A 21,831-nucleotide genomic window follows, 5' to 3' on the forward strand; every position below is an offset into this window, starting at 1 on the left:
TGTTAAACTTCAGTTGTCGCCTGAATTTACGTTCCAAGTTTTTCTGCATCAATTTCATTGAACCCAACAGTAGAGAACTTAAAGGATGTACAGAGATATTTTTTTCTGAAGGGCTCATAAAAAAGGCAGGCTGCTACTACTAGCTTGAGCCAAAATATACGGAGTGAAAATTGTTCAGGTTTCTTTGTGAGCAGATGTATCTTGTCCCTGATAGAGAAGGCACTGGCTTTAAAAATGCTGGGGTTCCTGTAAGCAGTGTACACCACTTACACTGAATTAGGATTTGTTTCTGGTTCCATTGACTTTAGCACATGAACATTAATCTCCAACATTAATCAATTTATTGTCACTGAACCCCCGTAAGATAAAGAATTACAACCTCTATTTTGTAGATGAACTGAGTTGCAAAGAGATTTAGATTCCTGTTTAAATGTGTGTTTAGGCGCGTAAGGATGCAAGTAGATGCCAAGCAAGATTTATGAAAGTGCCTTAACTGATTTTGAGTGGAAGTTTAGGGCCCAGAGAAGTGAGGGACTTCTATAAATTCAGCTAGGCACTGGAGTATCTATGGCAGCCTCATGCTGACTTCCCTGATCTCACCTGTGTTTGGGAGCAGAACTGGAGCTGAACCCAGACTTGTAACTCATGGTACGCAGAAGGTGCATGCAGGAGATGACAGCTGGGTCCTTGAGGAGCCTGTGGCTTGTGTTTGAGGACAGCACTACTCACACAGGCACTATTCCCCCTTTCCATTTGTTCCCAGGCTCATACTTCTATCAGCAAACCCCTTTCCACCTCAGGTTATTTTTCAGCTGGATCAATTCCAGGCACAGCAGAGGGTATGGCACCAGGACCCACGACCGGGAGGTGTAAGGACTGCAGGGTTCCTACATCCCAGCTGTGGCTAGGCAGCCGGGAACACAGTGAAGGCTTCTGAACTGAGCATCTGTGCTGAAGAAAGGGATAGGAGGCACAGCTGTTTCACTCTCCAAAATACTATGTAACTATGCCATCATACAATTAAGGACATACAGAGGTTTCAAACATTTGCTGTTTTATTTTTAAGATTTTTTAAAATTTATTTATTTCGTTTTAAACAACGCCTGTTTCAGAAATTCTTTGGTTTAAAGGAGTTCAGTGCTTCCTTCGTTCCTGATGCAGAAGACTAGCTCAAGACTGGTTTGCATCCTTACAGCCTGCTGGGAACGAGCTTGCTGTGGAAACCGCTAGGTGGAAATGACAAGTAATAAATTTGCCGAAAAAGGCAGCTTGTGAGCGGGACCAGAATGAAATTTGAGTCAAGTTAGATGAAAATGTTGGGGGAGAAAACGCTTCAGCAACACTGCAATGGCTTTTGATGTTTGAAAGTAGAAAACATTTCCATGTTTGTTTCAAAATGATGTGTTTCAGCTCAAAAGGGCCAGCGCTTGAAAGGGGGCGGTTATACAACTTCAGAAATGTTTTATTTTCTTTTTACTCAAATAAAGGTCTTGAGTCAACTCAAATTATTTTCACAGCAAATGAAACGTTTCTGTTTGTTTGATCCATATGCTTATTCCTTTCTTTTTGTCTTCAGTAGTCACTGCAAAAACTTCTTTTTCCTTATGTCTCCCACCAGAACTGAAAGTTGGAGACTGGAATATTGTGCCTCTGTGTGTGTGGGGTGCAGCTGCCTAAAATAAATCTCCAAGCTTTAAGCATCTCGGGCTCTGCCTCATGGTAGATGCTTTATTCTTACCCGAGAGTGAGAATCCCCTGTTGATTATATCTTTAAGGAAGCCAATGATCCCAAAGCCCCAAGCCAGAAACTGGACAACAGAGTAGTAACACGGCATTGCTTATATGAACAAGTCACTTTCCGCAAAGACTGTTGAGCATATATGCACGAATAATGGTGGTTATGAATGTTCGGGAACATTAAAGGAAATCAATGGATCCACTACGCACATGAAAGCAGATAAATGAAGCATCGCGTGTGATATATAAAATTATATGTCCTACCTGGGAGTATGCATATACTGCCTTCCTGAACCCCTCAGATCAAATTTGGCACCAGGGTAGTTGAATCTGACACGGTTCTGATCGTAACCTTTGCAACTAGAATTGTGCGGATACATGCACTTGATGAGAATGTGACAAGACAAAATTGGATGTAAAGTCTGCTAGACAGCCAATAAATTTGTTTTATATCTTTATCTCTTCCTTGCTTGGCAATTATTTCAGCAGGTGCTGAACTACTTTCTGCTTGCTGTGAGCAAGGGTACTCAAATGACCTACTGTAAATTCTAGGAGAAGACATAATCATCTGAGGAACTTGTATATTTAGTGTGGATTAAGACAATTTTTTAAAATAATGCTTTTTTAAATTTTATTTTTTTTAAAAGACCATGATTGGTCATAACTAGTGGCAGGCTACTTAGTACTGTATAACTGAAATGTGTTCATATTGCCACCAAACCCCTGTTACCTATTTTTAAGATAGTGGGGCAGAGTTGTTGCTCAGGTACATCTACATAGTTTGTTGTAATTCAGTAGACTGTTAACGGCAGCATATCGCTATTAGGTTAGAGCCTTCCTAGGTTATGATTTTTAGAACTGTAAAGCAAGAGTTGCAGGGTTTCAGAGGTTGATTACAGCGAGAAGTTTATTGTTATTTCTTACACTTAAATCTTCTATGTAAGTTAAAACAGCCAAGTAGGAGATCTGGAATAGAAATGATGTGCAGTTAAACACTGAAAAATCTCTACCTCTTCTATACAGAAGAGCTATTAAACTATTGCTTATTGTACGTTAGTATTCTCTGTTTGTTATCTGAAATGGTACTATAGGCAGTAGTCTGAGCAGGCTGTTACCATTTCTGACTTCATGCTACAGCGTTCTGACTTGTCTGCCCGGTTGACCCGATCCTGTATGACATCAGGGAGGAGATGTTTAACTTGTGACACTGCTAATCCTTTCCTGAAGGCTTTTCGTTCTTCCTGCACGTTGTCCTTTCATTGCTTTTGTGAGCTGGAACATGCTTGCTCAGCCCAGTGATGAATTAATGTAATTACCTATGTATGTACCAAAGTCCTGTTGACTTCAATGTTAAAGATCAGTGATTGCTTAAGTATTGCACTGAATCAGGACCCCCAAGGCGTTTTCACATGTACAAGCTAACTTGGGAATTGGTGCGCCTTGTTGTAGCTCTCCACCGAGGGGAACGAACAGCAGGCTTGGGACACTCCCGCAGCCTGGCCGTCACTGCCAGCGCCTGGCTGTGCACAGGGACAGCTGGGAGCACAGCAGCCCAACTGGGTGCTCTTCTACCCCCAGGTAAATCTGCAGGCCACAATTGGCCTGTGTGCCTTTGCATTAACGCAGGTGGGATACGTGGAAACAAATCATGGTGTTAGACAAAGTTCAGAGTGTGTATTTGGTTAATCCAATTCTAGAAAGCCTCATTAGTCTGTGTGCAGGTATAAGTTATGCAAAAGCACATGTCGATGCCAGGAATCTGCATCCCGGCATAGCTCTGTGTGTGTACCTCTGCAGTAACCCTGTTTGCAGGAGCTCGTGATGCAGAATCCTTTCTTTCTCAACCAAGTTTTCACATAAGGATATGGATGACTTTCTGTGTGCCTCTTGAAAATGTGCTTGTCGCCACGTTTTTATTTTGCTGATCTAAATACACCTAATGCGTTGTGATAGTGCTGTGTTTTATAGAGAAGGCTACACTGCTGTCAAGCCCAAAGAGTCTAGATTGGTCTTGGTGTACGTAGGCATCAAGCCTTCAGAGAATATGATTGTCCTCAGGTGGAATGACTGACAGTCCTGAGAATCACATGTGAATTACAAAAAACCTTGGGCCTCCAGTTCGTATGTTGTCATAACCCAGTAGATACAGTATATATTCCCTGTAGAGACTCATTTGTGATCCTTTCTAATACAGTTTGCACTCAGAATAGCGTTAGCCCTTTGACAAGAGGGGAGGTGTTGCTGTTAGAGCAGTTCCAGTCTGGACTTCTGCTGGAGCTCTGTGGCATTGCCTTCCCAGGTTGATGATGAAAGAGTGGACTTTTGCTTTCTCCATCCCTTCAGAAGCCATCCATGCTGTTTCCTCAGTGCTTTGATATTCTGCCAGCTGAGGGAGAGAAGAGCCATTTATAAATATTTCTGGTAATACAGTAAGTACTCTCACATGTTTTGCTCACTCATTTTCCGTATCCAGAAATCTATCCGACCAGAATCGGTTCACTCTCTTTTATTAGCAGAAATAGATCCACAACAATTAAAATTGATTTAAAAAAAAAAAAAAGAAAAAAGAGAAGCAGCAGCAGCAAGCACAACATCATATTGACTGACTGTGTGTATATTCACACTGGCTTCCAATCCATGGATAATTACCCCTCAGAGATTGTGTGCTATGTACAGTACAGTGATGGAATTATGCACTTTAAAGAGCTTTAGTGAGGCTCTTAGGATGCCAAATTCTTTCCCTTTGTTTTTTTTCCCTCTCTTCTTTTCATTGCAGTGAGTAATGATTTTTAAATGCACATGACCCATCCTCAAAAACAAAGAAAGGCATATCAGTGATTTTTCGTGTCTCTGGGTCTCAATTTTCTTGAACTGATACAATAGAAGGAGTGTACCCATGAGATGAAATTTGGGGCATGGTCAGAGGATCTCTTGGGATTGCTGGCCTTTGTTAGTGAGGGGAAAGGGGAGTGGAACTCAGATATTATTCGTTCTGTTTGGCAGCAGGTACCCCAATTGGGCTTACTGCAAGGAAAGAAGGCTCGAAACAGACCGTGGCTACAAATCCATAGAAAAGCAAGCTTCGTTAGTTTGGCCGGTCATGGATCACCTTACTTGAACGCTAATAACCAGTGGTGGTGTTTTCTCCGATCTCTTTGTCAGAGCCAGTTGAACTGTTTTGATTTGCAGTTTCACACAAAAAAACATTAAAATATTGCCTACAAATTTCAGCCTAAATTGTTTTTGGCAAAGTGATAAGCAAGTAAAAAACAGGGCTTCATCGTAGGAAGTGTCAAGCAATCTTAATTTTAGGCAGAGATACCAGCTCCTCCTAGAGGAAAAGAGCCAGTACGTAAATAGCTTCCAACAGATCCTTTACCCAAGGAGACAAAAAGGTTGATGTGCAGAAGTTGCTGCTAATGCCAAATTTAAGCTTTCCAATAGGAATGTGTCATGTACGTGAGGTGAGTTTATCTGTAAGATGTGACTTGATGTTTAGGCAGGAGTGTTTCTTGATACTCTGTGATATTTTGGAGGTATTAACAGTCTTCCAGATCCGCTGGAGGTCTTTGGAGAACATGTCCAAAGGTATTATCGTGGGTATTAAAAAAGGAGGTACCTTTTGAAGCACAGCAATCAGGAATGAAGGTGCAGGGCTGCTGTACTCCTCCGTGGCAGGTGCTTGTTCTTTGACTGTCCCTGTGGCTATGTTTATGGATTTTTATCTTTTGTTGACATCTTTAATGAATGTTTAGTAACAGTGAGTGGTGCTGCATCCTGTTCCACCAGCCTGGACCAGCGGGCTGTTGTGCTAAAGGGAGGGCTCCCAAAGACAACTTGTTGCCCAAAAAGAGACTTTTTAACTGGGAGAGGTCCCCGCAGCTGCCCTGCTCCTGCTCAAGGAAGAATGAAGGTGGGCCTGGGAGTGCTCCCAGGAGTAGGTTTGTATGCACAAGTACACAAGCCAGCCCTTTCCTCCCATCCCGCCTTTCTCAGGGCCCTGTGCCCCAGGAGGAGCAGTGTCCCTGCTCTCCCCATGTATCCTGGGCTGCAGAAGCTAGAACAAGGCAAACAAGGACCTTTCTGAGGCTGCCCAGCCTCAGCCCGTTAATAAAACAAAGGACACACGCTGCTTTACAGCTAACAGAAGACAAACAAATGAAATAGTTTTGCCGTCCATCAGAGAGGCTGTGTGCACAGCTGTATGTGGTGGTTGAACGTGCGGTTTCCACAGAGTAGCTGAGTTTATGGGATGTGTTCGGGACAGGGCTGCACATATCTCCTGAGGAAGTATCAGGTGCTTCAGTCTATGAATCTGTTATGTCTCCATCTTCTTGACTCTTCTGGAATAATACCGAGTGGTGCTCAAAGCCACTTCGAGCATCTTTCAGCTTGTTTGGTGATGGCGTATCATACGACCTCCTCGGCAGTATGAAATGTTTCAGGCTGAGGTTTGGTCCTGCAATCCCTAATCCCTTCTTGTTTGAACAGTCGATGGGGGGATCTGCTCAGCGCTTTTGGGTACTGTGGTGAAAATGTGGTGGGTGCTTTTGGTGTTTAAGTGGTTGATATGAGAAAATGTGTGTGTGTGTCGCCATTCTTATTGTTTTAATCTAACTTAAGGAAACATTCTTTACTTGTTAGATATGTAAATTTTTAGGTACCTAATTATCTGTTTTACTTGCCAACTCCCTCCAGCCCCTTTCTTCCATGATCCCACCACCCTCTTCCCTTCTCATTCCCTTAAATATGTGTAGATGATGAATAGCAAATCTTCTCATAGAATTCTTCAGGAGTATTTACTGTAGGGTTTTGCTTTTGTTTGCTTTTCTAGTGACTTGGAGATGGCATGGTGAGAAAAGAAACATGTGAGCTAAACCTGTTGGTTTGAACATTGTGTCAGAAAATATCCATAAATTGCAAGTTACTACACAGATGTATAGATTTAATGAGACTGTGTAATGCCATTTATTTATGCTAAAGAATCTGACACATACGGTACTGAAAAAAAGTTAATACTCTAAGAGTTATTTTATATTTTTCCATTGCCATCTGTCACTGCCTACATAATAATGATACAGGTGAAAGCCTAGCACTGCTTTAAAAAAAAAAAATCAGAATGAATAGTCATTTAAATATCTTGCTGCTTTAATAGCTGGTGTGTTTTAAGTTGTGGGAAGGAGGCAACAGAGATACCCTCCCCACATTTTTAGTATATTAAATTTTGGGTTTAAACAGATTTAGATTCTTGAAGTGACTTCCAAAAGTGGAAAATTATTATAAACTGTTCTGTCCTGTAAATTTGGAAAAGTTAAGGGACTAAACCAGATTCTGCCTTCCTTACACTGTCAGTGTCTGGTTCTCAGAGTAGCCCTTTCATGTGTGTCTTCAGATGTAGGTGAATTTTTGTGCTCTAAGTCCTGTCTTAATGTGCTGAATTCAATACTGCCGGGGTCTCTGAGTGAGTCTCTCTAGATCCCAGATCCCCAAATCCCGGTCCCCATTGGCCATCTGAAATCAGTAAAGAAAAAAAAAAATGTAAGGGAAATACACTTTTTCAGCTGTCTCCAGTAAAAATACATGTCTCAAAGCAGCACAGTGCTGACAGAACTCGGCATTTACAAAGACACTGGCTTTTGAGAGTTTTCCTTCAACTTTATGCAGTCATACTGTGGTTAGACAAAACTGCTTTCCCTTTTTTTCATTTAATCACGGTGGAGTCCAGCACGGCAATGACTGTGAAGTGCATGGTGAGAAGTCCCTACGCTCAGACATTTGCAGTGATCCAGGGCTGCAGATGGTCCTGTACCTGGGGACCTGCCCATTGCTTTGCATCAGCCACCTGCCTCCAAGGGTGCAGACAAGGCTTTGACTCAAATAAATAAATGAAACAGGTTTTATTGTTAATCTCCTTTTTACAATGTAATGACAAAGACAGAAAATATTTTTGTGGCAGGTGCTTATCCTATAATTTTCCATGGGTTGATGAGTCAGGGAAGCTGCCTCCTTTAAAGGAGGAGGACATGGCTAGGGTAGGTTGCATTAAGATGATTTAGAGTTTATATAATTAAAAAGAAATACACCTTTTCCTGAAAGCTGTGAATGATCCAAAGGTGGAACTTGTAATGAAAGCCTTTCACTTATTTAAAATAATATCTCTAGGGGTAAAAATGCCAGAAAATGAAGCAAAGTACCTGGTCCAGACCCAGGGAAGTCATTCCATTGGCTTCAAACAACTCTGTCGGGTATATTTTCAAATACAGTGCAGATCCCTAATGGAAAGTTCCTTATAAATGAAATAATCACTACTGTTATAATTACTACTCTTTGCGTACGTTGGAAAGCATTTTAGGAAGTCATGCACTTTTTAAGAAGCAGAGATGACAATGAGTGAGCAATGAGGTTTTGGTCATTTTAAGTGCATGTTATAAATCACTTTATTTTTGTTTATAAGAGATGATCCATATATAGCTGTAGTTTGTCAGCATTTTCCATTACAAACTTCTAGTTTTGGGTACCATATAGAGCTTTCAGCAGCCTCTTAGAAAATCCACTTAGAGGTGAATGTTGTATCATTGCTCAATGAGTATATGTTTCTTCTGCTTCCTTACTAGAATTTGAACCGGTCTTAAAAATAAAAAGGTGTTCATGGTCTTAATGTTTTGAGAGACAGAGTGTTTCACTACAGGACTGAGCCTGATTTTATTTTTCCTCCTCTCTCTGCTTTCCAGTGCACATCAGAAATAACTCTACTGAAGTAAAAAGAGCTGTGGTAGGAGAGGAGACTGATGGTATTTAATGTACATGCTGCAGAGAGTAAGAGACTTGCTTTAGATAGGCAAGGGAAGGGGCTGTGAAAGACCACCCACATCACCGAACCCTGCCTCCCGCAGTTCATGGTAACTGTGAAATAAAAGTTTACAATGAAAAGGGGCCCTGGAGAACACCTGCTATGCACCACAGCCCCTGCAACATCACCTGCCCGTCTGTAACAAGCGTAAAGTCATTAAGACAGAGGCAGAAAGTCTTAGTGATTACAGTATGGGGCAGGAGAGAGTAGGGGGTCACAAGGGCTGATCAGGTGCTGCGTAAAGGCAGAAAGTTTGCTAGATGACATTTGCCTAGAAAAGCATGTTTCACGCAACAGAAAAAGGAGAGGAAAAAGGAAAACCTTACTTCTTCTCACCCAATCAAAACAGCCCCAAAAGTAGCAGAACAAATAAACAGGTATCCAAAAATTGCTCCTAATTTGACCTTGAGGAAAAATCCATGAGTCCAAGCCTAATAACTGGCTTAGCTTGAGCATCAGTAGAGGAGACAGCACCTAGGAGCTGAGTACCACTGCGTTCCACTCATCTTTCTCAGGGGCCACGTTCTGATATTGCAAATGGATAAGGGGGGCATGGAGGTGAGGAAGTTCTTCCTTACACCTATAGGGAATCGGCAGAAACCTTGTATTATGTTAAGCACAATACTTGTTGCACCATAATTACTTTGTAAGCACAGGCAACAAAGGAGGGGGAGGATGGGTCATCAGGAGTGCTTTTCCTACCCTGGGATATGAATACATGACTCTCAGTTGTGTAAGTACAAGTTGCATAGATGCATTTGTGGGTGAAATTTGGCCTGAGGTCCTTCTGGAGAGGAATCTTGCGACACTGAGCAATCACATATATTCAATTACTAGTTTTTACTCATGCCAAATGGAGGTATGCAGCATGGGTGACTTGTGGTGAGCAAACAGCCATGCCTAAAGGCTGGGCATCTGGGGCAAATTCTGGTCTAGATACCGCCATCCTTACTTATACCAAGATACTCCTTACTCAGCATCTCAGCCTTTGGACTTCAGCAGAGTTCTCACTGAATGTGTCTCAAAAAATCATTGAAACCATCAGAATTTGGTCCTGTGATAGAAAAGAAATTTCAGGTCTTAATGCTGCACTTGCTGGGATGCTGTGTGCTTAAATCAGAGCCCTTCCAAGTACAACTGTGGTCTTTTCAGTTTAGTATTTGTATAAGCTTGTATAGCCATTTGAGCATAAAAGTTGTTCCACAGGTTTCAGTGCTGCAGTCCTCATTCCTTGTGTTCCTGGCCATGGACAGCTGAGCTGGGAAAAGCCGCCTGGTATTTTAGAACCATTGCTACTGAAAGCATGCAGTGATATCCAAGGTGCTGCTCCACATCAGCCAAAGTTGGTTCTTGGGATGGCACAGTATGCCTGGTCAGGGGCTCGATCCAGCTGAAAATGGTTGATTTTTCTCAGGAAGGTTAGTTTTCAACCAGATTCGTTTACCACCCAGTTCCATGAGCACTGACGCGAGTACAAAGGATGGAAGAGGTGGGGAATGAGAGGATGGCAACCGTGGTTTGTATCAGCTAAAACCTGACTGAAGCTTGGCTTAGTGATACAACCACATCCTAATTTAAACTAAACTTGGGTGTAACAGACCTGTTAGTCTACACTTACTGCACACACCACCTCCAGAAGATAAGAAATAAGTATTCTGTTGCATTTAGTGAGAGTTTAAATTTAATTCAGAGGTAGCAGGCTTAAACTGAGATTCTTCAATGTGGAAACTAAAAATTTCTAGGGATGCCTAAATAAGCTGATCATTTCTCACTGAATTTCTGGTGTATTAACCACTTCCATGTGGGCTTGAAGAATCCCGTTTGTGGCATGCAGAAAAGGACTTGGCACAATGCTTCTAAATCTTTCCTTTCCCTCCTTCTTCTTTATATTGGTTATGAAATATTTGGTTTGATTCAACTGTTACGAATGGACATAAACCTGCTGAGGTCACTGTGACAACATTATGTCACCATCTAAGATTCCCACTGGTTCAGTGGCCAAAAGCTAAATCTTTGGCAGCTTGCAGTAAACAAATTCAACACCCAGCATCGGGGATGTCCATGTTTAATGTGAGAGGCACTGCCTGGGCTTTTGTCACTTGACTCGAGAAAGGAGTTGGGTAATTCCCCGTTCTTTGCAGGTGACGTTTATCCTCATTTGTTCCATCCAGATACAGCTTCACTTCTCTCTAAGCCTCCAGAAAGCCTCAATATACTGTGAAAGCAGAACTGGCTCCCTTGAAACACGCTTTTCTAACCCCAAACTGAAACATTTTCCATTACAGTGTTGTTAGGGCAGTGCTGCCCACAGGTGTCATTTAAGAGATATCTTCCTTTCTGCTGGAGATCACAGTTATCTACCCCAAAGCAGCAGATGTGCTGCCAGTGCCTTGAGCAGACCTGACTCTCCTTATTCCTCAGCATCACACCTATGCAGCTTTGGAGCGATACCTGCTTGGCACCAGCACAGTACAAGGAGAAAGGGAGGCCTGTTTGTTTCTCAGGAATGAAATATAATTTCCAGTTAATTTTGCTTTTTAATGTCAACCTGTTTGCCAGGTGCTTTGTGGCTACAAGACAACAACAGACCAGATTCCTCCCTTGCTTCTGCCGCTGCACCGCTGGCATTCACACCCTTTGTACGAGTGCCTTTTTAAAAAGGGAAGATTTGTCTGTGCTTCCTTATTTACACATTTAATGGCTCACGATTAAGCCAAAATGGATGTGAAAAGCCTCATTAATTAAGACCCAAATTCTACCAGTTACAAGAACTCAAAGATGAAGTTTTCTTTTCAGTAAAACCCCTTTATAGTATTCTAGGAGGAAAGTATGTTTAAACATGCATTAAAGTCTCAGTATACTTTTGGAGTGGTGTAAACACTCTCTTTAAGGACCCTTTTTGCTACCAGAGTGCTCTTAGATTGAACAAGAGTCAGAGCTCATTGTTTCCAGCTTTTGGCTTTCCTTACCTTGAATTTTCAAAATCTGTCAAGATGGAAGAGTTCTCCCTCCTGCTTCCCCCCGCTGCCCTTTATTTTACAAAACGCTTGTCGGTTTGCCACACCAGCTCTTAAAATTAAGTGTATTCCACTCACCGTTACTGAGTGCTCTTAATAGTATAGAAACAGGGCATTTAATAGTATAGAAATGCTCCACATCTGAGTCTTGTGATGTGTAAGAACTAGGTACCCAGGTTCAAAACATGTGAGAAGCTGGGTCATTTTCTATTTGTCTTTAGCTGCCAATTAGCAATGTCATTAATCTACTGCCTAGGAGAAGTTCATGATTAAAATAGATGGTGTCACTGACCATTGACAAGACGATATGCAGAAGGTTGTGCTGTAGCTGCCTGTCGCTGTGCTGTGGCAGTTAGAGCTCGGTCTCATTTTCCAGAGGGAAGTAACAATTTCTTAATTTCTTTGCGTTCTGGGGTAAAGACAGACACATTATCCAGGCATTGAATATTGCATTATATTGTGTTCTGGACAGTGAGTCTGCAGCAGACTCCAGGAGAGCTAATGCACCGCCTGCCCCCCTCTATCAGAAGACGGGTTGGAGAGCACGTTGTGTCCCCATTAGCTGCAAATGTCCTTTGCTGTGTTCGCCCACAGAGCCACCCCAAGGCTCTTCGGGGGCGGCAGATTTGAATTTTGCCTCTTCAAGGATGAGTATCTGAAGCTGGGCCAAAGCTTCGTTTCCTGCTGGCGAGAGAAGAGAGATGAGGGAAGAGGTGCGGAAGGGCTTGAGGGATCAGGCTTGCTTTTTCTGCTGCTCCGGGGGCAGCAGGAAGAGGCTGGTGGTGCACGGTTGCTGCCAGGAAAGGCTAACCTCTAGCTGGAGACCACAAACCCTTGGTGACAGTGGCCAGCCTGGTTTTCCAAGGCCACAGATAAAATAAGCAACGACCTAGGACAGCAGACAGTGGAGGAGACAGAGGAGCACAGTCCTGCTGCTTGCTCCCTGGTATGTTGGACAGAAGTAATTTTGTTCTGTAGTGAGAACTGCACTCTAGCTTGCTTGCTTAAGAAGAAAATGACCAGTGCTTTAATTTACACCCCACCTGGGGATGAAATCTCTCAGCAAGACAGGAGGCTTTTTTTTTTCCCCCAGATGTCACTTTTGAGGGAAACAAATCTCCATGACAGAGGGTGATATACTAGGAATGTTTTTCTTAGGCGGATCTTCCAACTTCTGGTTTGTAACTACACTAATTTGTGGGTGAAGGAAATATTTTGGTACTGAAAACTTGCCAAAATGCTGTTTAACAGGGAATTGCAGTTTGATTAGCACTTATGAGACATTAACAATAATTGTATTCAATTTGGCCACTCAGGATAAAGTGTGATTCAGGATCAGCTGGTTGGTGCTCTGGGGAGAAAAAAAAAAAAAAAAAAAAAAAAAAAAAGAAACATTGTTGTGTGGTCTGGTGAATACGTGCCATTACCTTCGTGTTCATAGGTAGAAGCTTTTGTGGCTGCTTGTCTCTTTTTTTCCCGTGAGGGGTTGTGCTGGACTGGGAAAAAAATGGAAGGAACTTGTATTAACTGGAGAGAAATGGTTTGACTTCAAGTTCATGCTTTTGCAGCAAGCTGGATTACCCTGCTATCTCTTTTGTTGTGATTTTTAGTAAAAGTGCCAAAAACTTAATTTTTTTTTTTCCATTTACTTATTTATGCTTTGCTTTGCCAAGGAATGAGAAAGCCTGCCACTTTTAGCAAGCATGTGAACAAGAAAGGCAAGGGAACCCAGGGTGAAATTTGATGTGGAGACTCGCGTACGATGTAGGATAGCCATAAACATCCCTTGAACATTTCTTTTTTCTTTGTAGCAGGGTTCATTATGCTCTCTGAGTTTGTGGCTGTAGGTGAAAGCAAAGAGTGACACAACATGACTGTAGCTTCAAAGCCTGGCTGAGAACAGAGAAAACAAACTATACACAATTTAAGCACCTGTTTGTATGCAGGCTACCACACGAGCCTAATATATACACCAGTGTGATGTAAGGCAGCGGAGATGACTTGATTAGCAAAGCCCTCGCAATGAGCTGAGGAGATCCCTGCTGCACCAGTGCACCCCTCCTTGGAGACCTGCGACTAGTCCCAGCTGAAGGAAACCTTCCTGCAGCAACAAGAGTTAGCGGAGGGTTTCTGAAAATGGCAATGATGGTGTTCTGTGTGTGAAGGTGATGGAAGTAAGAAGAGTAAACAGCCTGCACAACTTTGCAGAATAGCTGGGATATTATGAAAGATGCAACATTAATTACTTGGGCTTTGTGAGCTACGTTTGCAGAAGTTGTGGAGCACTGTGTGTTTGGGGAGGTTGCATTTCAGCAAACGGCTCGCTCTGTTTTGTTGTGCTGTTTATCCTGTTGGATGAAAGCCATCATTCAGCAGAAGGAAACGCTAGGGCAAGATAAAGTAAGTGATCTTCCAATTTGTAAGCTCTTGCAGCCCCTTGCTTTCATACGTACTGAGCAGGCAGAGGTCTACAGACTTGAATAGGAACTCATGGTGCTCAGCACTTATTACAGTCAAGTGTTTATTATTCAATGTCAGAGGAAGAGAGACAAAAATTTATATACGTAAGAAGACACACAAGATACAAGGCTTTCTATCTCTCTTGTGAGTATGTATAAATATACACAATTGGTATGAGTTTTTTTGGTTACTTTGTGCATTACTGTGCGTGGAGAGTGTGCAGGATTGTGGCAGAAACCCAGGGTTTTAGGTGAGGAGCGCAGGGCACTATTTCTGGCTCTACTCTAGCTACTTGTGTGGCCAAGTGTATTAAATCCTGCTCTTGAAGACAGCAAACCATTTATTCGGACTTCATTCTCAGACTTGCTGAATACCCCAAAAGGCTGCTATTATTAGAGGGAACTGCCATTCGTTAGTTCTTAAAATGGGCTGTCCATAAGTCACCAACACGTGCTTTCCACAGGGAGGTGGGACTAGGACTTCATCTTTCTCCCTGCCAGCCCATGGAGCTGGCAGAGCTCCCACCCTCCCTCCTTTCTGCTCAGCCCCTCCACCGAGGGTGCATCCTCCTGGTCACGAGGCTGGCGATGGCTGTGCCACCCACCATACCTTGGGATCTGCGCAAGCATCCCATTGCTTCTCTTGCTGCCATGGTGGGGCAGGCCCCTTTATGCTTGCCATGCAAGCGGGCTCCTGTTGACCTGTTTCTGCCTTTCTTCCTCCCCTTCTTGGAGTGGTGGCGGCCTTGCAGAAGAAGCATCTTTTTCACGGCCAGCAAGAGGTTGCTTTCATCCATGCATTTCCCTGTGCATGCTGTTGGTACCAGGGTTGGCACTGTGGAGCAGAGAGTCATCCCCAGGGGACTGTGCTCTTCCACCACACTGGGTGTGCGTGGGGACAGCCATCCTGCGCCCAGGCCAGCACAGCTGTGTGCTGCCCCCGGGCAACCAGTTGGGGCCAGGTCATGGTCAAGCTCTCAGTCTGTGGTGTTGTTTCTTTTTTTAAATAATAAATGCATCTCTCTGGCAACAAAAATATCAAATCCCATCTATAAATGAAGCGCTCAAATATTTTGTAGTTCCAGACCATTTCAGTGATGGTGCCTGTGCTGATACTAGTCTGCTGTGATCTGATCTGACTTTGTCCTTGCTCTGGATGGGATTTGCCATAATAGTACTTTCATGCCTTAGCTCCCATTAGCGCCTTGATGAATAGTGAAAAATGTGTTTCAGCAATTTTATGATTAAAAAGCAACATCTTACTGTTGTTTGGTCTCTGGTGCCTTTGCCCCGTTCATTATGCTTTACCTAGGAGTAACAGCAATGATTTAGAGCTGCAATATCAATATCAGTTTCTGAACCTTGTGTTTTCTTTAACTGTAAATTCTGGGGAAGGAGGAAGTCTAAGTAGTAGGGCTTGTTCTTCTGACATTTCCACGCCTGCTGTTTGAAACTGTGATGCCTCACAGTGATCAGACACATTTACTCCTAACTCTCTCGTTGGGTTCCCGGACAGAGTCCCCTTGGGTGGCTGCTCTGGAGCATGCCTGGCTGGGGTTCAGAGACACTGGCTGGGCCCAGGGCACACAGTTGCACTCCGGGTCCACTGCTGTCACCAGCACTCGTGCTAATGGCCTTAGTACAGAGGTCAAAGACTGCTTAGATATGAAGGCTGAATCACCTCCTTTTTAAACCCCTCAGCAGGATCAAGGCTTAGAAAAGCAGACACGTGGGCTTGCCTTCTAGCTGACAGTGTGGATGAAGAGTGTGACTCTGGGACAGGTCTTTCAGCAGTTTCGACTAACCATTGAAGCATTGAAATGGGGGTGTACAGTGATTAAAACACCCCTGCACCAACACCCCTATGTGAAAAAGCCTGATGCATTCATTTTCTTTAAAGATTTGCTGATCCCACAAGCTCTGGCTAGTTAGGGGAGGTTTGTCCTGTGACCTGAGGATCACAGAAATCAGTGGTGAGCCCGTCAGTCTAACCAAGCAGATATGAAAGATTTTCAGCTGCACTTATTTCATTTGCAAATATACATAAGCCAGCAGTGTAGGTCTTGCTTCAGACCTGTTTGCCTTGGCAGCATCCCATTTATGTGAATCAGAAGATGGTAGCAAAAAAGCACTGGAGGCTTATTCAGAGATTGGTCTCCTTTCCATCAGGAAACCTGCCCATGGAGGCAGGGTGACTCGGAGATTAGCAACACAGCTCACAAGCCCAGCTTCACTAGGTACCTGTGTTTTGAACAATCCTGCCTGCCAAGGGTGTGTGTTTCCTTGAGCTGTGGCAGCGCAGTGTCCTGTCTTTGGAAACCCTGCGTCTTGGTGCACTAGGGACGAGAGACGTAGAGGAAGCAGCTCTGGCTATGTCCTTAGCTCTTGTGATTTGGGCTTCTTGAAAAGAAGGGGGCTCCTATGTTTCAAGCTGAGAAGCAGGAGGTCAGTTTTTAAGCCTGCTGCATCTCTGCAACTTTTGGTAGGTCTCTGGATCACACCGTGCCTGTTTCTAAGCTGTAAAATAGGGATAGAAATTAGGAATTAAAAAACAAACAAACAAACAAAAAACAAAACAAACAAAAAAAAACCAAACCAAAAACCATAAAGCCTTGAAGAAAGATGCAGTTGTAACTTGTGGTGCCGTCACCACCATGAGGCCCTCATGTTGGTTGGAGCTTCAAGGCTGTGCTTTAATATTGATAATAGTAGAAGTTTATCATGATATTAGCAATTGGGAACTTAGAAGATACACGTTTTTAATTATTTTTTTTATTTTTATTTTTTCTTATTTCAGCAAATTCAGTAAAGCTAGAAATGCAAAGTGATGAGGAATGTGACAGGAAGCCCCTGAGTCAGGAAGATGAGATCAGGGCTCATGATGAAGGAAGCAGCCTGGAAGAGCCCCTCGCTGAGAGTAACGAGATGGTGGATAACAGAAAGATCCAGGAGCTATCGAGCGAGGGAGGAATCCGGCTTCCGAATGGTAAACTGAAATGTGACGTCTGTGGCATGGTTTGCATTGGGCCCAATGTGCTAATGGTACATAAAAGGAGCCACACTGGTAAGCAGCTGAAAGAAAAATCTGATGACTGCCTGTGGCGTCTGATGTTGATATTACCTGACAACTCTTCTCTCTTCCCTTTTCATTCATGGGGTAGCAGGAGGCTGGGGAGGGGAAAGATGGGCTTTGTTGTTTTCATTCTCCCCCTGCTCCCCAAATTCTGGTGATTCTGTGGTTTTGGCAAGCATGGTGCTTCCTTTATGTTGATTTCCAGCCTTTGGTTCTTAAAAACAGCACAGAAGTCTGGAAATTGCCTTTTTTTACTGTTCTTCACCAGGGGCAAGATGGTGAGAGTCATTCTCTGGCATGGGTGGGTGGGTGTGTGTGTGTGTGTGTTCACGTGTGTGCGCATGTGCAGGGCTTTTGAGCCATTCAGGTGGGTCTTAGTCTTCCCTTGGAGGTGCTCGCAGGTGGACAATGCCAGCAGCTTCCTGGGGAATCTCACAGCTTCTTTACAAGTGGTTGGGCATGATGCCGGTGGCCTGGCAAACCTGGGATTAGCAAACCCCACAGGGGACACACGTTACCTAGCGATCCTGATGCCAGGGTGGGCTTGCTGCCCATCATGTGACAGCTCCTTCAGGAAAACCTCACCTGAACTGCTACTGTGGGCTAGTGTTTGGCTCCCCTCACCATCTAGATACCATTTTTGTGTCACCTTTCAATGCTTGCAGTAGCCTATCATTTATTTTTATTACTGTTAGTACTATTACTGTTTGGAGACCAAAACAGCTTACTAGGCTTGTAGATCTGAGAATTCAAGAGGTGGACAAAACCTTTGCAATATACTGAGTGGGTCTTTGGGGCCTGAAAGATGAGGCCTTGAGTTCAAACCAGGGAATTTCAGGGGAGTTCTGGCTAATGTGACAAACTGGGATGCCCAAGAGGCTGGTACTCACTCGCCTCTGCTGCTCCTCAGGTGACAGTTACCTCCAACAGGATAAAAGTACAGATGGTGCAAGAAGACAATGCTCTCTGGTCTTGCAGAGGTCTACCTGGCAGAGCCTTTGATTCAAAAAAAACACTTAAGCTTAACTTTTGTGAGATTTAAGCACATGTAAGTCACCTGAAGTGCTACAAGATATGCTAAACTTAAGATACACACTTAAATCTTACTAAGGTTAAGCACAGGTTTCTGTGTTGGAGCCTCAGTGGATGTTTGTCCTTCATATTTTTTGGACAAAATGAAAGATATTTTGTTTTCTTTTCTTTCTCTGCTATTATTTAATGGGGTGAGAGACTTACACTGACTGCGAGATATCTGTTAGGATAAAAAAAAGTGGGGTTTTAAGGTAGAGTAAGAAAGACTTTGTGTAATCCCTTTGTAAACCTGGTAGTTTGTGGTCAAGTAGTGTGCTCTTGATGGGAAATAAATCAATAGAATTTCTGTACAGAGGAAAAATAAATATGTATTACACAGTTAATGCCCTGTACATAAGTTGTATTGATAATAACTTAACATAAATGTATAATGCAAAGCATTGTAGTATCGTTTATGATGCAGTCATGATTTTAGACAGCAATTGCGACAGGGGAAAAGCATTAGCTGGAGAACCAAAATCTTGATTAAGAATTTGACATGCTATTACTGGGAAGGAGAGAGAGAATAGAATGTAACAGACCGAGTCCCCAGCTTTCAACATCCCTAAAAGTTTTCATTTGCACTTGCACGTATCTGAGCATATGTATTGTAGGTGCATTGGAGTCCACGTATTTGAACTTGAGCTGCTAAATTAGACCTGCTAAATTTAGATTTAGGTACTTAATTAAATGGTCTGCATTTTTTGAGATGCTGAATAGCTAGCGCATCTTCTAAATACAGACAAGCTGCCTTTTTCATGTTAAAGAAGACATGCAAATTCAAAGCGAACAGAACAAAATCTCATCTGCGTGCAGGCAAGACGGCTGTATGCGGGTGCATGGGTAGGAATTGCATAACTGGTAGCTTTTTCCTTCGGGCTGCTGCTTGTTCCTCATAGAGCTCTGACTCTTTTCCCATCCGAGCCTAGGAGCTGTGATGTATTGCTCTATACAGATGATTTCAAGCATATAGAAATGGCATTCCTTTTAACGTGCAGCTCGGTGCTCTACTCTCAGTAAACCAGTTGGCAAATTTTGCGGGGGATTTTTTTTTCCCCCTCACTTTGTTTGTTTGTTTTTTAATACATGCTGCTACTTCACTGTCCACAACAGAAGGAGAAGTTTGCTTGGATTTCCACATCCTTGATTTTAAGGAGTATTTTTAACATACTGGTATCTATCTTTTAAAGTGCAGTATTTTAAAATGTATTGCCACTTCCTCGGCAGCCGGGTGCGATGGGCTGGCCCCAGCTCTGGAATGAGCCCTGACCTGTGGGTAGTCTGGTTTTGCAGCCCAAGGGAGAATGGTGGAGGGAAGGGAGGTTGTCCCTAACGAGTGGAAACGGATGATATTCTTTATCAGCTAATGCAACTGGCATGAAAATCCTTACCTCTCAAAGCCAATTTAAGTATGTTTTGGGAGCTGAATCCTGCCTTACTCTGCTCTTTTATCTGTACACAACCAAAGCACGGTCTGGCCAGTTGTTTGCATTGGCAAAAACCAAAGTCCTTTTCCCTTCCCAAAAAACCTGTCAGCATTCTATGTAAATCACACAAAATGCTGTGGTCCATAGTAGAGGCTGTAATTTGCGTGTATGCTGGGACAAGAGTGTGGCTTTCCTTACACCAGGGACCCAGGCTTTGCAAGAAGCTGTGCCGTATGGCTTTGGCTGCGTAATGCACGTAAAGGGGCACAGTTTTCTGCAGCCATTATTCATCTGTTCCTGAGGAGCAATTGTCTTCTCCCGCCATGTTATGGTAGTTTAGTCAAACAGATATAGGGACAGGGAAAATAACCTGTGCTGCGGGTGAGGCCAGAGTAGATAAGCTCAGTGTCCCATCTCTCATCCTCATGTGCTGGAGCATCCATTTCCTCTGATGCCTGTAGTCGCCCCTTCCCGTGATAGACCAAGACGGGAATTTCCCATTCATCCTTTGGATCTGCACAAGCGCTGCCTCGTGCACGTGGTGCAAGTGCTGCTTTGGTCCACGGCACCTCTGCCATGGAGCCGTTGGCTTTGCTCATCTGATACTGCTGAACACAACATTTCTCTGAAACACTGATAATTCAGGTGAAGTGTTTTTGTAATCTGCATGGCCTTCAGGAAAAGGCTTTTCTATTTATTTGTCATCACTGACAGAAAATAATAAAATACTCAATGTGGGAATTGAGCATGATGCACTCCCTGCTGTAGTGAGCGGGGTAACCCCTCACCCTGTCCCTCACGTGCCATGTCCTCATGTCAGAAAAACAGCATGTGTCAGGTTTGCTTTATTTTCCTCCTTTCCCATGCTATCTTCTTTTGGCCCGAATTTCATATTCCACAGCACATGCCCTGAGTTGCAGCATCTTTATCAGAGTTTTTTGTTACGCCGGGAGATGACTAATCACATAATATTGCCACTGGATACCCCAGGGGCTTGTGCTTGGGGGTGTTGAGGGAAGGGGAGAGGAAGAAGATAAGGCTTTCTGCTAGTGGGCCTAAATTAAAATTTCCTTGCTCCTGATTTTTGGCAAAGCAGAAACCATTTGCTGGTATAGCTGTGCTGCTGCCTCTGTGATCTGCGAGGTCCACGTGTTTTTCTCCTGTGCGCTCTGAATTGTGATTCCCCCCGCCCCCCAATGTCCAGTCCTTTATCTAGTCCACTGCTAGATTCTGAAATACTTTTTATTTCTAAGGGAGGATTGGGGTCATCCTCATTGTTTCATTGTTTTAAGAACACCCAGAGCTTAAATGCTTTCTCTTTTTGGATGCAGCGGGACAGTGGCAGAGCAAAGCTAGGTCCCAGGGGACAGGGCACAATGCAGAAGGCAGCAGGGATTGTAGTCTTGCCCCATTCTCACTTTGGGCTGCCGATAGGTTATTTTTAGGCTTTTTTGGGGTCCTAACCACAGGAGCGTCTCAGATCTTTGTTTGCACTTCACGCACATTTTAGTACCATAAAGTCAGTGAAACGAGATACGTTATGGTAGTTCAGTCAAACATGAGGGAAATCTGCAAGTTCTGCTTTAGCATACGTAGCGTTATAATTTAACATATGCAGGACTGGAACACTGAATGCTATTTACTTTTTTTTTTCATGCAGAGTTCAAGTTTTTGGGACACAATTAATAAATGAGGAAAAACCTAATTGTGCTGTTCAGTATAAACAAACATGGCTTAAGCAGCTAACCAGGAACAAATTTAAATAAATGGTCATGTTAACACATTACAATTAACTCTGTTGGTCTGCCTGTCTTATTCTTCTTGTAGAAAGGTTTTATTTGGTTTCATTTGTAATTTGTAACCTAGTGTAGGCTCTTACCTCTTGCAATAGGAATCAATTTGTCACTGAATCAAAAATTGTTGGGCCAAATTTCTAAAAGTGATGTTTTCTACTTAGGTTCCTAACTCTAATTTTTTCCAAAAGTCCCATTTTCTGCTTAAGCATAAGGAAGGGGAGCTTAAGTTTTTAAAATTGCTGTCTGCATAAGGATGTGTTGTACTCGCAGTACTGAGTAGCTAAACTCCTTTGATATTTTTATCAGTTCACTTAAAGGATTTTTCTCTCTTAAGAATATGGTCATAAATCTGTGTATAGAGGACACTTGGAAATCACCCAGGATTTCCCAGGAATTTTTCA

The 21,831-nt window shown here is 43.1% G+C and overlaps 1 protein-coding gene across 3 annotated transcripts in view; it reads left to right on the forward strand.

Moving 5' to 3' along the window:
• Positions 1-21,831, forward strand: part of IKZF2 (IKAROS family zinc finger 2) — a 114,781-nt gene that overhangs the window by 45,988 nt on the left and 46,962 nt on the right. For 2 of the 3 annotated variants that reach the window (XM_087733255.1, XM_087733256.1), the window contains exon 4: positions 16,861-17,127. In XM_087733255.1, coding sequence (XP_087589381.1) covers positions 16,861-17,127 — 267 coding nt within the window. Of the gene's footprint in view, positions 1-4,036; positions 4,167-16,860; positions 17,128-21,831 lie in introns of all 3 variants that reach the window. The other variant, XM_087733257.1, reaches the window with a different exon arrangement.

The sequence above is a fragment of the Nipponia nippon genome, unplaced genomic scaffold (genome assembly GCF_047370975.1).
Source record: "Nipponia nippon isolate SJK-2023a ecotype South Korea unplaced genomic scaffold, ASM4737097v1 scaffold_5, whole genome shotgun sequence".
Classification (NCBI taxonomy): Eukaryota; Metazoa; Chordata; class Aves; order Pelecaniformes; family Threskiornithidae; genus Nipponia; species Nipponia nippon.